The 14,328-nt window shown below is 38.7% G+C and overlaps 1 protein-coding gene across 1 annotated transcript; it reads right to left on the bottom strand.

Moving 5' to 3' along the window:
* Positions 1-584: 584 nt before the first annotated feature.
* On the bottom strand, positions 585-13,097 carry leo1 (LEO1 homolog, Paf1/RNA polymerase II complex component). The gene is made up of 14 exons (XM_059345972.1): positions 12,926-13,097; positions 11,471-11,625; positions 9,868-10,175; positions 8,786-8,994; positions 8,300-8,404; positions 7,215-7,309; positions 6,834-6,982; positions 6,457-6,541; positions 5,230-5,324; positions 4,991-5,125; positions 3,517-3,652; positions 1,409-1,601; positions 1,215-1,315; positions 585-927 (listed from the first exon to the last, which is right to left on the bottom strand). The coding sequence occupies exons 1-14, from the start codon at positions 12,981-12,983 to the stop codon at positions 790-792; spliced, it is 1,962 nt and encodes a 653-aa protein (XP_059201955.1). The 5' UTR covers positions 12,984-13,097; the 3' UTR covers positions 585-789.
* Between the last annotated feature and the right edge of the window lie 1,231 nt (positions 13,098-14,328).

Below are 14,328 nucleotides of genomic sequence, written 5' to 3'. Positions count from 1 at the left end.
AAGCGTTTTCCAAACTTTCAAGACAATAAGCAATTAAGCTAAATAAGAAGTTAAAAGATGTGTCGGACAATTGACCAATGTTTCATCATTTCATCACGCAGCAGCTTCTTAAACCTATAATTCCTCTCCATGCCTCTCTTTCCCCACTTGTGGTCGTGTTGCAGGTTGATGAGGATCTTCTCACAGAACTAGATGCACTTTGTCTCAATTCTTAAATCCTCTGGCCTCTCCTGTCAGGGTTTAGTTGCTTCTTTCAACACCAGTTGAGATTTATCCCCTAGCTACCCTCTCCAGTTCTTTCCTCCAGGGGAAGTTTCATCCGGATGAACTGCACGAACTCTGAAACTGGCACTCCGGTAAAACGTTGGTCAATGATGTGATTTGTTATTTAAGTGAGCAGCAGGCATCACTGTGTTACGCTATTGACCCAATTTAATCTCAACCTACAGCACTTATCCCATTAACCTCTTTGTTTGGAAACTGGACTAAGCAGCATGTTTCATTAACTCACAACAGTGTGATTCATGCATGTGAATCATGGTGACATAAAAAAAATGAATAAAAAAAGATGAAGAGGCCTTGGGGAAACTTTGGTTACATAAGTCAACCGTTTCTTTATTTCTCACCTTTTCTGTACACAACATAAACAAGCAAATACACAATCATACACACAAACACACTCACCCACACACAGGTCTTAAGAAAATATACAAAACAAAATATGGCTGTTTATATGCCATGTGGGCTGAGCACTGATAATACAGTGGAATGATTAAAAAAAAAAGTGAATTATTCATCATCCTCTTCTTCTTCCACTTCTTCCTCCTCCTCCTCGTCCTCTTCGTCGCTGATCACATATTTCTTGGCCTTCTTGGTGGCCGTTTCTTCCTCGTCCTCTGCTTTTCTCTTGCCTGATCCCTCGCCCTCCTGCAATAAAAACAGAGCGGCAGAGATGACTCTCTGATGCTGACAGCAGCAGACATCCTGTACTGCTTCTCAGTACTTTCTGTTTCAGTAGCATTTTTGTTTTCTGGCAGAACCACAACTTCAGCTTTTTGCAGACACAGGCAGTGCAGAAATAAATGCATGTTCTTTAGAAGAAGTAGTTCTTGTCCTGTTCAGTTTACATGAGGGTGACAACTTGTTGTTTATTAGTCTCCACTGTGTCTTGAATCACACTGCCCCCTGTCTGTCCAGCAGGATACTGCACCTACCTCATCGCTGTCTAGCTTCTTGGCCTTCATCAGTCTCTGGGCCTTGTCATCATCAGAGCCTTCATCACCTTCTGATGATGAGTAGATCCTTGCTCGCTCCTCTGGATTGGGGCACAAAAAAGGAGGATTTTCATCAGTGACTTCATAGAAATCTTGTGATTGTAAATAAAAGAAGGGGATGTAACCGTCCTTACCTCTCAGGCCTGATCCTCCCTTGTATTTGCTCTTGATGGCAGCCAGGCTGATAGCTTCCTCGCCCTCCTCTTCATCATCGTAGCGATCGGGCTCCAGGTAACTGCTGCTCAAGCCTCTCTGGTGCTGCTTCTCCCTCATCCTCCTCTGCTGGGACTCTCTGCGGATAGACGCTCGCAGCCGCTCCTCCTCTTTCTGCCAGGAGAGAAACACCGGTGGGAATTATGTTAAGCACTGGCTTTAAGTTTGACATTATGTGTCCCGCTGGTTAAGTAAGTGCATAATTCATGTGATAAGAAATTCACTGCATAGGTACTTCTGTGTGGGTGAGGATAAGGATTTCAAGTCATTTGTCTTAATATAAGCTGTCAGCTGGTCTGTCCATTTTACTTATAAAACACAAATTAACATTTTATTTGGAGGATGCAGTTATCTATCTTAATGTATGAACAGTTTTAAAAAAGATAATTTCTGCAATCAAATAAAACAATTTGTGAAGGTTCACTACTTCCTTTTTGGGGTGCAACAAACTATTTTATTAATTATCAACCAACTAAAAATATTTCTTATTTCAAACAAGAGATTAAAGATGATAATGGGTGACATTTTCCATGGTTTTCTTGATAATGCTTCTGGTTATTATCAAGAAAACCATGGAAAATGGTCAGATATTAGTTGTTAAATTAAACTCTTATAAGCTATTTTTGTTGTTATCATAAATATATTTTGAAGGGGCTGTGAACAACATTCAGGACATTAATAGAGCAATAAACTACTATATACTTTGTGAAGGTATAGTGGAGTAAGGGTGTCCAGACCTGAGAATGAAGTCATACTCTGCTCTTTGTGGAAAATAAACAACTCATTGTTGTGGTAGTTGGTGAATGCAAGTCCTGGTGCGTGTTCCACTCGCCCCAGATGTGATTTATTTTTGATAAATAATATATTAAAAATCAATAATATAGTTTTTTTGCTGGATATATTCAGAGTATACCTAAAATCTTAGTGTGGAGTACAGCTCTTCATTTTCTTGTCTCAGTGCCTGGTCTGTTATTTATGGTTTGCACTGTACTTTATTTATATCGACCTCCTTGAGTACCCTTATCCTGCTTATTGTTCTGTGATTGATGTAACATGGCTAACTGTAACAAAGCCATTTCCTACAGGGATTAATAAAGTACTCTATCTATCTTAAATGGACAACCCAAGGCAGGGAAAAGGAAAGAAAAGGAGTGCGGTTACAGAAGCACAGGGGGTACATGTAACCCTGAAAATATACTGTAAATCTAAGAGAAATAATTAATAATAAAAAAATAATAAAAACTAATTTCTGTGTAAAAATATAAACTACAAGCGTGGCTGTCAGGCTGGTCTGATATTTCTAGTGAGTCATATATCAGTACAGAGAAGCAAAAAACCTGGGTACACAAAAGTAAAAAAAAAAAAAAAATCTATAATCTTCTGGCACATGTACTTATTGCATCAATGTTTTCTTCATCAATATTTTCTGTCCTCCATCAGCCACATTTTGGCCAACAATCAGGCATTGCTAGTTAGCCAAAACCCTTTCAAGTCACCCCACAGCTGAATAAGCTGTACTTTGAAGAAAAAGCTGCTTTGTTGGCTCTTTCCAATGGCAATTAAGACAAACAAACAAAAACAACAAATGGTTCAATATTTGGTTTTAACTTAATGCCAGTACAAATGCAACTGGCAATTACAAATGCAAGTGACAAGGAAAGTCACGTTTTATTTTTTGTCATTTGGTTTTTAGTCTCAAAGTTTCTAAGATCAACAAACACATTAGGCCAACATTTCTGCAGCCATAACGTCATAGTACCCAGGTGAGCACTGAGCCCTGTGAAACTAAATTGGGTTGATAGTAGATACATTACCAGCCCCCCTCCACACTCACTGACACTTTCCATTTCACTGACCACTCTGTGACCTCATTATGTAAGCATGTCAGGTTATGTGTTTATGTAACCAGGCATGCTGCTTGTCAACAACTGGCCTCCTGCGCATTTTTTGGTCCCTGAGGTAATAAGATCATTGTCAAACAGGGCAGAGGAAAAAAAAACAGAACTGCACAGATGGACACAAGTGTTACCTTGATCATTTCGTTGCGATGTGACTCTGGATCTCGTCCAGCCATTGGAAGGATTCTGATCTTCTGCGTCTTGGAGCAGCGGTCAGCCAGAGAAAGGGTCATCTTTCTGTGGGTGGCGCTGTCTGTAGAGTGGGGCCTGGAAATACAGAAGAAAACATGCAACAAATGTCACATTTAAGGTGATTTTTCTAGAGCTAAGCATTCCTAAAAACATTAAGTGGACAGTTTTCACCCCTTTCATTCCCTTCCTCATTTGTTTGGTTACTTGCAGGAAAAGCTTACAGTGATAATCTCAAAAATGTAATGAGTAAAGAAATGTAATGCCGGATGAGGTAACATAGTGGTGACCAAGCCTACGGCACATGGATGAAAACATGGATGTAAACAATGTAGGTTTATATTCAAAATGTCTGATTTGCAAATGTGTTATGACAAAGTACATTAATTTAATTAGGCTGTTAGCTCAATGATACAATCGGAATTACTTGAATGCAAACGTGTTTGTTCACAGGAGAACTTCATATGGCACCTTTAAGCAGTATACACCTCAGACTTCTTGCCTATAGCTTGAAACTAGCAGCAAACTTTATTCATATTTTGGTACCACGGTGGTTTAAATGAAATTATAAATAAGAGCCTGCGCCTGAAAATTAATAATAATAATAAATGTTGCCATACATGCAGAAACTGCATGTATGGCAACATTTATTTCTGCCTCAGTTTGCGTATTTGTTAAAAAAAATGTTATGCTAAACCTAAAATATGCAAGTATTTCATGATTCTGCTCTAAGACCACTAGAAGCCTATTAAAAGCAGAAAAAATATGCTGTGAATAACAACATTTTGTTTCAGATCAACATATCTTTCATTTTTTTAATCATAATTTATTATGTTTGACAAAGTGAGCCTTTGATTAACCAGCTGTAACAGAAAACTAAGCCTAAACTCTTTATCCAGAGCTTCTTCTTAAAAGAAAAGAAAAACACTTTGTACTATTCGTTGTACCCTGAGCAGCTTCAGCTCTAATCCTTATCAAACTCTACTCTGATGACAATACACAACCAGAACAAACATTAATGTCCTGTCTGGCAGCGTGGCGGCTTGTTGTGCATTAAAGTAGCTTTGGCCAGTGTCCTACTAGTCCCATGTGGTCTGAGGAGACAGAACATCCAGGTGGACTTGGGGGTGCTAAGAGGCTTACACACTTCTTATTGGTAGAAACCTGGGCAGCTTGCACAAGGTGATCCAGGACTTACGGCATAGAGTTCATTTCTGAATGGAGCTTGAATGAAGGCTGCTATTGTTGTTGTTTGGAATTAGAGGCAGCCTGTGGCTTAGTAAGTACATGTTTGGATGTCATGAAGCCAGACAGCTGAGTATCCACAGCAACTAATAGTTCTTGCCTCAAGTGAAAACTGTGTGAGACTGGCGTCTTAATAGCAGCCTGTCACCAATAACAACAATGGCATGTTACCTGAAGGTGAGTTTGGTTTTAAACACAGCCTGTCCCTGCAGCCCAGTGCCCTGTCGGATGAACAGGTGGTTGTGGTCTCCCTGGAGTGGAGCTTTGTAAACATCAAACACTTCATTCCCCAGGTGGAGGGACATGCTGTGGCAACACAAAGATATTTAAAACCACGGAAAGTACAGAGTACGTCATGTACACAGTGTAGTGCACCCAGCCTCCCACATCCAGCTTGAAATAATACACACCTGCCATCAGACCATTTAACAATGCGTGCGTTACTTTCTCGGGTTTCATTTCCCTCCTCGTCTCTCTTGGCTCTCCATCGAATTGTATTCTCCACCTGTAAGGGAGAAAGAATAAACACTGGTCACTCACTTGATAACAACACATGTTCAACCGGTTAATAAACTTCTGACAACACTGGGGTTGGTGATGACATTTTACAAGAAAATATATGCATTGGCTGGGTTTACATCAGTGATATTGCCAAATAGGTGCTTTTTCTTTTCACTTTGACACCAAATCCTCTGCCATTGTCTTGTCAGTTAGCTCTGCATCTGAACCCTGAATGTGGCAAGTTAAATGTGACTCATGCTGCTGTACAGAGTAAACACTTTCAAAACTTATTTGACAAAGTGCAGCTGTGACGCGGCAGCTGGAGCTGATCGCGGCTACTCTACACAGACAACAGAAAAAAAACGAGCTGGAACTGAGCTGCACCTGGTGTTTATAACGCACTTGTATTTTACAAATCATTTTTTTTATTTAAAAAAAATGGATGGGTATATGATAAAATACCCATGGTAGGGTCGGTGGACAAGTGATGTAATAGGTGTAAACTAAGGTGTAACACTGGTAACACTGACTACCAACAGGCATGGCTATAACATACAATAATGGTTCTGAAGCTTATAATGCATAGGGTTGGGCCATCAATTCTATTCTCATATTGTCCAATAATGTTTACTCGAAATTGATGACAATTAATCCCATCACCAGGGGGCGGCAGGTACTTCACAGCTACCTAACAATGACTAGTAGCGGTAGAATATGTATTTGTTTTTATTAAATCATTCATTTTAGGTTTAGCATTTAATAAATTATTATTTATGTTACAATTTAATTTAGATTATTTATGGATTAAATTGGACAACTACCATGAGAGTGGCACAATTCTCTGTTTAACATTATTATCTCATGTTTAATGTCAATTCAAATCATATTCACAATGTTAACTACTCTTATGGTGTGCAAAGTTTGGGTAAGCAGACCCAAGTGATCCATGGAAGAGAGACGTCTAACTTGTTTGTAATTGAGGAATAAAAGTTCATTTGTCACTCAACGGGGATCAGTATCAGAAACATCTCTAACAGGACGGCGATTATTTTTATTTCTTCTTAGTTCTGATGGTCACAAGCTTAATTTTGTATTTCATTTATATTCATTACAAACACATGATATAAAGCACATACCTTCAGCTTGAGCCTGGTGCGTCCCTCTTCATCCAGCATTTCTTCATCCTCAAATTCATCCTCATAATACTGAGGATCAAATGGTCTATGAAAGGGGGAAAATCAAAATGAGTACACCTTTAAGTTACGCCGAGGCTTTTATGCTCATCAAGACCCAACACATTTAGCTGAAAACTTCAAAGTACGGATAAGCTCTTGCAATTTCTCTCCTCACTTGCAGCAAAGTAAAATGATCATAGGTCCGGAAATATGCCTTTCCTCATCCTCTTTCCTTGGTAATTTTCTTTATCTTTTTCTCTACATTTTAAAAGGATTTAAAAGCTCATGAAGTACAATATGTGTTAATTAAATATTTTTGACAGTGCCATAGCTCTGACCTGGGCTCCACAGACAGGAAGTTGGGCAACTTGACAAAATAAAGGTCAGATCCCAGGTCTGTGCTGACTTTTGGGATCTCCACTTCAATACGAGTTTCGGGCGCAGGCTCCTCTTCTGCCTGCTCCCCCTCCATTCCATCCTCTGTATCCTGAAAAAACAGATGCACAAAGAGAGAGGAAAGAAGAAGAACATGTAAAAAAACACTGTATGATTCAATGATCCATAATAATAGGATTCGGCTCAGAGAGGCTTAACGAGAGGCTCAGAGAAAAATAGATCCGGGAACTCTCATTAAAACAAAAGAAAAGAACTGGGTACAGTTAAAGAGGCTTGATGATTAGAGGAGTGAAGAGACAGAGAGCGAGAGGACAGAGACACACCAGGGGCTGTCCTGGGGTGGGAGGCTTCTCTGCGTCGCTGTCAGAGGAGATGTCGTCAGCCTCTCCAAACAGGTCGTCTGCTGCCGTCTTCTTTCCTGTGGCACGACATGGAAGAGGGAATACTTCAGTATTAAGTATATAAGAGCAATAAAATGCCAACTTAAATTTCATCAAGGGAAAAACTAGCATGGAAGTTTTAAAGAGGCCCCTTGACCTCTGACCTCAAGATATATCTAAATGAAATGGGTTGTATGGGTACCCACAAGTAGCCCCTTGACAGACCTGCCCGCTGTATGCTAATTACTTGTAATTAAAGGCATAAAACGTGCAGTTTTTTCATAGAGTACAAGTGTTATTTTACTCTACAGAGCTTAACAGCCTCACAAATGCCTAAATTTGGCTTGTGGATTCAATGAACTCAGCTCTATCATATGCTCAGCTTTTTTCATGTGTAATGAAGGTAGTCCTTATAGTAGCATTTTATTTCACTTCCACCAACCCCCGATTTTTCTATAGAATGGGGCAGAACTTTTACCTATGTCCAGTCTTAAGAACACAGCAATACATTTTTAAAAAGTGTTCAAAAGTCAAGACTGAAGTCAAGACATCCAAATTCACTTGTGGTGTTTTCATCCAAACATAGGAAAACAATAAACACTTTTATAGTAATGTTTGCTACTTAATATTGACGATGCTGTCCACCACTATTGTCTACTTCCGCACCCTAGTAAAGTGTCATGCAGTTACATAGTAGAAACCCAATTTCTGGAAGCTTTAATAATAATGTTTGGTACTGTATAAGCAGCTAGTTTGACTGACATGGGACGTGAAAATAAAAGGTTGCGTTATTCCATTCGGACTTGCATCTGGTAAAGTGCTATACCACATAGCTTATCCTTCCAAGAGTCAAGTTTCAAAGATAATATGCACCTATGTTATTGGAAATTGAGTGGCTGAAACACAAAAAATGTTTCCAGGACAACATAGATTATTTCCAGGAGATTTGGTCATTTTATTGAATTTCCAGGTCTGTAAAACTAATCGATACATTTCCAGGATGCATGGGAACCGTGACGGTTTCTTACCTTTCTTTGATCCAATATCGCTGTCTGAATCTGAATCAGAGGTAGCTTTTGGTTTGGATTTCTGTCTGAGGAAATCATCTTCACTATCACTGCCCTTCGCAGATTCTGAAAAATATAAATCACAACAAGTGTGAAGCAGTATAATTTCTACATTTACTTTACTGTGCAATGCCTTACAATATGCTGTTGCTTTACCAAAGATTTTCCCAATTTGGGATCAATAACATCCATTCAGCCATCTATCTGCATCATACAGTTAATGAAAAATGAATCATTATCTCATGCAAAAAGTCTAAGAGAAAATGTAATCTATTAATCTCAGAGTCCTGAGATTAACCTCAGAGATCAGGATAAAATGTTCACATATGGCCTTAATCTCTCTTCCACAAAATCCAACGTGTCAAGATTAACACAGACAGCTGGCTCCTGATCCAGTTCATGTACAATATTTATCTTAACATCTTTAACACCAGAGCCTGGGAGTACCTGACTTCCTGTTCCTCGGCCCCTCGTCATCAGAGTTCTCTCTTTCTTCATCAGAGTAATGACGTTTCTCCTCCTCGTCCTCCGATTGGTCACTCTTGACTCCTCCTTCCCACTTCTCATCATCTGACTGGTTCTCCCTGCCAGAAACTTCTCCCTCAGAGTGAGGGGTGCCCGGCCCCGACTGCGGAGTACCAGGATCACTGTGTACGCTGTTCAAAACAAACACATTGGAAGACACATATCAAGAAACTGATCTGGTCCTCTGACAACAATGGAAAGTGTCTTTTAATAACATCAGAGGTTGCTTTACAACTGAACTTAAAACTGTTTTCTTTCTTATACAAAAGTTACGTTTCACTTAATATCCCAGTTTGGAAGTCACTCTTCTGTTTGGTATAGCAGAAGAAAAACTCAAAATGTTTCTTTTAATATATTTTTATTCTGTAGTTTTAAAATGTTTTACTCAAACTGGAGTTTATAATGTTGAGGTCATCATTGGGATCTTCTCATATTATCTCAGTTTAACCCTTTATCAGGCATAGAACTATATTTGGTAATTTCAGTGGATATCTAAATGGGATCCCCATGTCTCTCTGTTTGGTCGTAGAGCCACATGGACTTGTACAAGGAGAACTGGACTATGACATATTAGGGCCAAGTATGAATAAAAATAAAAATACAAAAAAAGGGGGAGCAAATTTACTAGATTAAAGTGCCAAATCCACAAGAAAAAAAATTGTCGATTTAAGAGATTTAAAGTGGCAAATCTGCGTGGAAAAAGTCACAAATTTACGAGAAAAAAGTAGGAAAAAGCTACTTTTTTCGTGCAGATTCACCACTTTAAATCTCAGAAATCCGCACATTTTTTCTGGTAGATTTGACACCATAATCTCGTAAACTTTTTTCTCAAAATATTACCCCACTCCTCCGGGTCCGTATGTTTGTTTGTTTTTTTTACACATTCTGGCAGTATGTAATATCCTTCAATATTCTCCAGGGTTGAAATTTGGAATTTGCAAGTATTTCAATGAGTGCCCTATTAAGGGTTAATGACGAGGCACATACAGTGTGTGTTGGCATACCTTCTGTCTGAACGGACACTGCCCCTCTCAGAGCGAGGGCTCCCTCCTCCAGACATCCCACTGCCAACCGGGCTTCCTCCGTCTGAACGGTGGCCCCCGTCTTCGTCATCTTCATCCTCGTCTCGATGGCCGTGCTCCGAGCCGCTGTGCTGCTCTACATCAGAGTGATCGTTGTCCCCCTGGTCTGAGTGCATGCTGGCATCTGACTGGTTCCCCGACCGCTCAGACTGGTTGTCGCTGCCGCTGTGTTGGCTGCGCTGACTGTGCTGACTGTGTTGCTCATCCTCACTGTCGTCTCCAAACAGCTCCTATTACGTAGAAAAAAGGTGAGTACGTTTGTGAGCGAGGCCTAAATATTTTTAAATTCGGTTGACAATCGCAAGCTAAATTTTAATGGGCAATGTCTGTCTGAGTGAACATGCACCATTACAGAATACTTTTCATCAGATCATAGTCATAGTCAAGAAATTAAAAAATGAATATGTACATGCTAAAATGCATTTTGAGTTAATGATTACTCTACTAATTGATTAGTTGATCAACAGAAAGATAATCTCTAACTATTTTAATATATTCAATTTAACTCTTAAGTAATTTTTTATGTGGAAATGGCAGTTGTTGCCGTTTTCAGCTTCTCACAATTGGAGATTTCCTGCTTATACTCTGTTTTATAACAATAAAATCATATCAAATCATATCACTGAATGGCAACTGCGATGGACATTTTTCACAATTTTATAGAAAAGACATGAGAAAATAATGGGCAGATAAATCAATCAGGAAAGTAACTGTTAGTTGCATCCCTAATTTTGGGGGGAATTTCAAAGTACAGCAGAATCTGATGATATGAATTTGGTGTTAAACAATTGGGTTTGAGATAACATCACAGTTATCTTGCAATATTTATTCATTCATTCATTGTCCTTATCCGCACTAGGGTAGCGGGGGCTGGAGCTGTTCCCAGCTGGCATTGGGCGAGAGAGGCAGGGTACACCCTGGACAGGTCGCCAGACTATCGTAGAACATGAAACCTCCACACAGAAGAGCTGCAGGCCGGAGTGGAACCAGTGATCCTCTTGCTGTGAGGCAAGAGTGCTAACCACTACACAATCGTGTAGCTCTATGCATGCAATATGCTACGTGTAATTAGATCTCTGAACTTGTTTTTTTTTTTAAACCTAAGTTTGGAATTAACACTTCTTCAACAAGAAAACATGGATCTATCGATAGACGATAGATAGATGGTATGCCAGCTAATGTTTTGCTGAGATTATTTCCTGGTGGAGACTTCCATTTTTCCTCTTGGTGTGATGTGAGTGTGATATAACTAAGAGTCTAATGTTATGGATATAAAAACCCAGACACAATAAATAAGCATGCAAGACAGAAATGCTATTTTTTGCTTGAAATTTACATTATAAAATTAATTTTATCAGTGATCACTAGATAGGGGTCAGACTAAATCCAAACTGTTTCAGATTCAGATTCAGATAATATTTATTTGTCATTGCACAGAAATACAACGAAATTCAATGCAAACTTATTTTATACAAGGATATTTTTTGTTGTTGTTGGGTGTCATCAGTCACACAACATCACACACCTTATTTATACTGGCTTTTCCTGCCTCCTGGCCTTCGTCATCATCATCCCGTTCCCTCTCACTGTCGCTGCCGCTACCGCTGCCTGAGGCGTTGCTGGCGGATCGGGGTCTTTCCTGCTCCGAATCTGAACCGGAGCCAGAGCCAGAGCCAGAATCTGAAACACAAGAAAGCAGATTGTTTTTCTTTTTGGCACATAGTACAATTATTCAGTTTGCAGTGGGTGAATGTTGTGGTGGCTGTGTGACACATTTAAGCACATTACAGTGTTACTAAATGGGTCTTGCACAGTTTGACATCAATATCTATACCGATCATTTTTCTAAAAACACTGCATGATAGCTCATTACCATATAGATGGATTCCACTCCTTTTACACGGAGAAAGCCTTGTTTATCAGAACCGACTTAATTGCTTAATTACTTACATTTCTCCCAGACCCATTTACTAAGAACTCATTGTGTAAATCCTCACATTCAAAATATTCTAGTAAACCTTAAGACCTATCCAACACAAATGTCACATCGATGAAAGTAGTCTATTTGTGTCATAATGCTAAAACAAATTCCTCAAAGTGTGCCTTAATAATAAACATATAGTTAAATCAATACCTCTACAACCCATGTTGTATTGCACTGCATTAGAGTTTACAAGAGTCAAATAAAATGGTAACTGGGTGTATATCAATGTTAAAAATTAAGTAAACTGTGATTAAGTGATTTGTTAATGTCAACCACCCACACACTGTGAATAAATAACACATTAGTTAGTCTCGTGTTATTAACCTTTTGATTATATATTTTACATCTGAAATTGGCGTAAGGCGTGAAATGTGACAGATACTTTTAATATTAAGTTCATTATATGTACCGTCAAGGCTCAGTGAATTTCAGTGAACCATCTTATACTGACAATATGCACTTTGGCTAATAACTGTGCAAAGATAAATACCATGCCACTACTTGAACTCATCTAATATTATTACACGATTTTAAACGTTATTTAAATTTTCAACCAGGGTTTAGAGATAAAAAAAAAAAACTAAGCAGAGAGATGTGCTTCACATTAATGGTAACATTACACATTATTCTGATGAGAACATGTGCTTGAGAATAATGTTAATGCAGCCGTTAGTTATAGAAGTGGTTAGCTCAGCTAACTATGCTACATAAAGAGCTAGCTTATTGAAGCTAGCTAAGGTAAAATTAATCTAAATCAAGGCTGGAACAAACTTATATTCGTTTTTAACAAAGCAAGCGTTTAGAAAGTATCCCGTTACGGTCTAATTTGCAAGACTATCCTTAAAATGTAACGTTCAAGTTTCACTTTCCCCGTCCATCGTTGTGGCAAAGCTAACGTTGGGCTAATTCTGCTTATCATCAGGAGAAAACCCGCTAATCAGCTAACTTCATAAACAACCACCGTTAAGGTGTTCAGCGGCTGAGAGACATCAGTACCTCGCTGCTCATTGTCGCTGTCCCCATCACTCCCGAACAATTCATCCATGTCCGCCATTTCTTCCAAACTGTTGTAAAAACGTGACCTACAGGAAGGAATGATCGCCGGTTTTTGAGGAAAGGTTTTGTTTCCGAGTTCAAGCGGCGGTGGAAATATTGTTGTAGTGAGCACTAAGAGCCGCAGGGAGGCGCTACACACCACGGTAAACTCATTTATATACAGTCTTTGGTAAACTCAGGTCTATACCAGGGATGGGCAACTTAAATGCTGGAGGGGGCCACCATTTTTCATCGACGATACCACAGGGCCACATATAGGACCGTGCACTTAACCAGATATGATGAAACTGCAATTTTAAATATGTTTACAGTACAGTAACTTAACATATTTCATGCTCAAATTCATTTAAAACAGTATAAATAGGAATACAAAAGGTTTAAAGCAAATTTTCATTTATCCTTCATTTATTTTCTCGAGGAATCATTGAGTGCAACCCCTCATTTACAATGATGTCGAGAGTACAGAGAAAACACGAAACAGCATAGACAAAGCACATGCAAAAACATTTGCAGTGAAATTAAGTTATTGGTTATCATAGTTTTAAACTGGCCCATAGTTATAATTGTGTTGAGTTTGAGTGAATGTTGTAAGATGTTACAGGTAGATGCAGCAGAAAAACTGAAAGCAGTTTTTCCAAATTCAGTATTTGCCTGGGGAACATTGAGCATTAAGCAATCACCAGAGCGTGTTGGATAATTACTATTTGACCAGTTTAATAAAGTGCTGAGGTATGGTAGCATGTTGCCTATCAATACTTTATAAATAAAAAATAACCACTTACTGTGATTTCTTTTCTTTTTTCAGTGCAAGAACAGCAGACCAACATTCATTGCAAGAAGTGATTTTGTAAATTTTTACACTGCACTTTTAAGATGTCATGCTCAAATGCATGTAGTTGTACTTAGGGCCACTTCAAGTGAGGGTGCGGGCCGTATGCAGCCCCCGGGCCTCCAGTTGCCCATCCTTGCTCTATGGTTTTAAGTCAAAATAAAATAGAGGCCTATACTATGAATACAATAATGGAATCATTTTTATGTTTCACTATTATTTTTTCTCATTCAAATATTTAAATATTTTTTAAATGCGTATATTTTGTTTGTTTTTAACCAATGTGTATTGGAATTATTTTTCCATTATATGTTTTTGAAGAGATTTGAAAACACAGAAATCCTTTCCTCAGGTTTTCTCTCACTTTTTTTTTTTTTACACCCACTTAGATAATATATGCTTAGAAAAAGAAGGGAAAGAAGAAGTATGTACATCATAACATAAAGGAACATTGATGAAAAAATTAAAAACTAAATAAATCACAATCGCTCATTTCACCCCTTATGATAGCAAT

The sequence above is a fragment of the Centropristis striata genome, chromosome 2 (genome assembly GCF_030273125.1).
Source record: "Centropristis striata isolate RG_2023a ecotype Rhode Island chromosome 2, C.striata_1.0, whole genome shotgun sequence".
Lineage (NCBI taxonomy): Eukaryota > Metazoa > Chordata > Actinopteri > Perciformes > Serranidae > Centropristis > Centropristis striata.
This window is presented reverse-complemented; position numbering and strand designations above follow the sequence as displayed.

Coding starts and splice junctions, on each gene's coding strand:
- leo1 (XM_059345972.1), bottom strand. CDS start 12,983: ATGGCGGACATGGATGAATTGTTCGGGAGTGATGGGGACAGCGACAAT. Junction 7,310..8,299: donor CGATATTGGATCAAAGAAAG/GTAAGAAACCGT, acceptor GTCGTGCCACAG/GAAAGAAGACGGCAGCAGAC. Junction 928..1,214: donor AGAAGCTAGACAGCGATGAG/GTAGGTGCAGTA, acceptor TTTTTATTGCAG/GAGGGCGAGGGATCAGGCAA.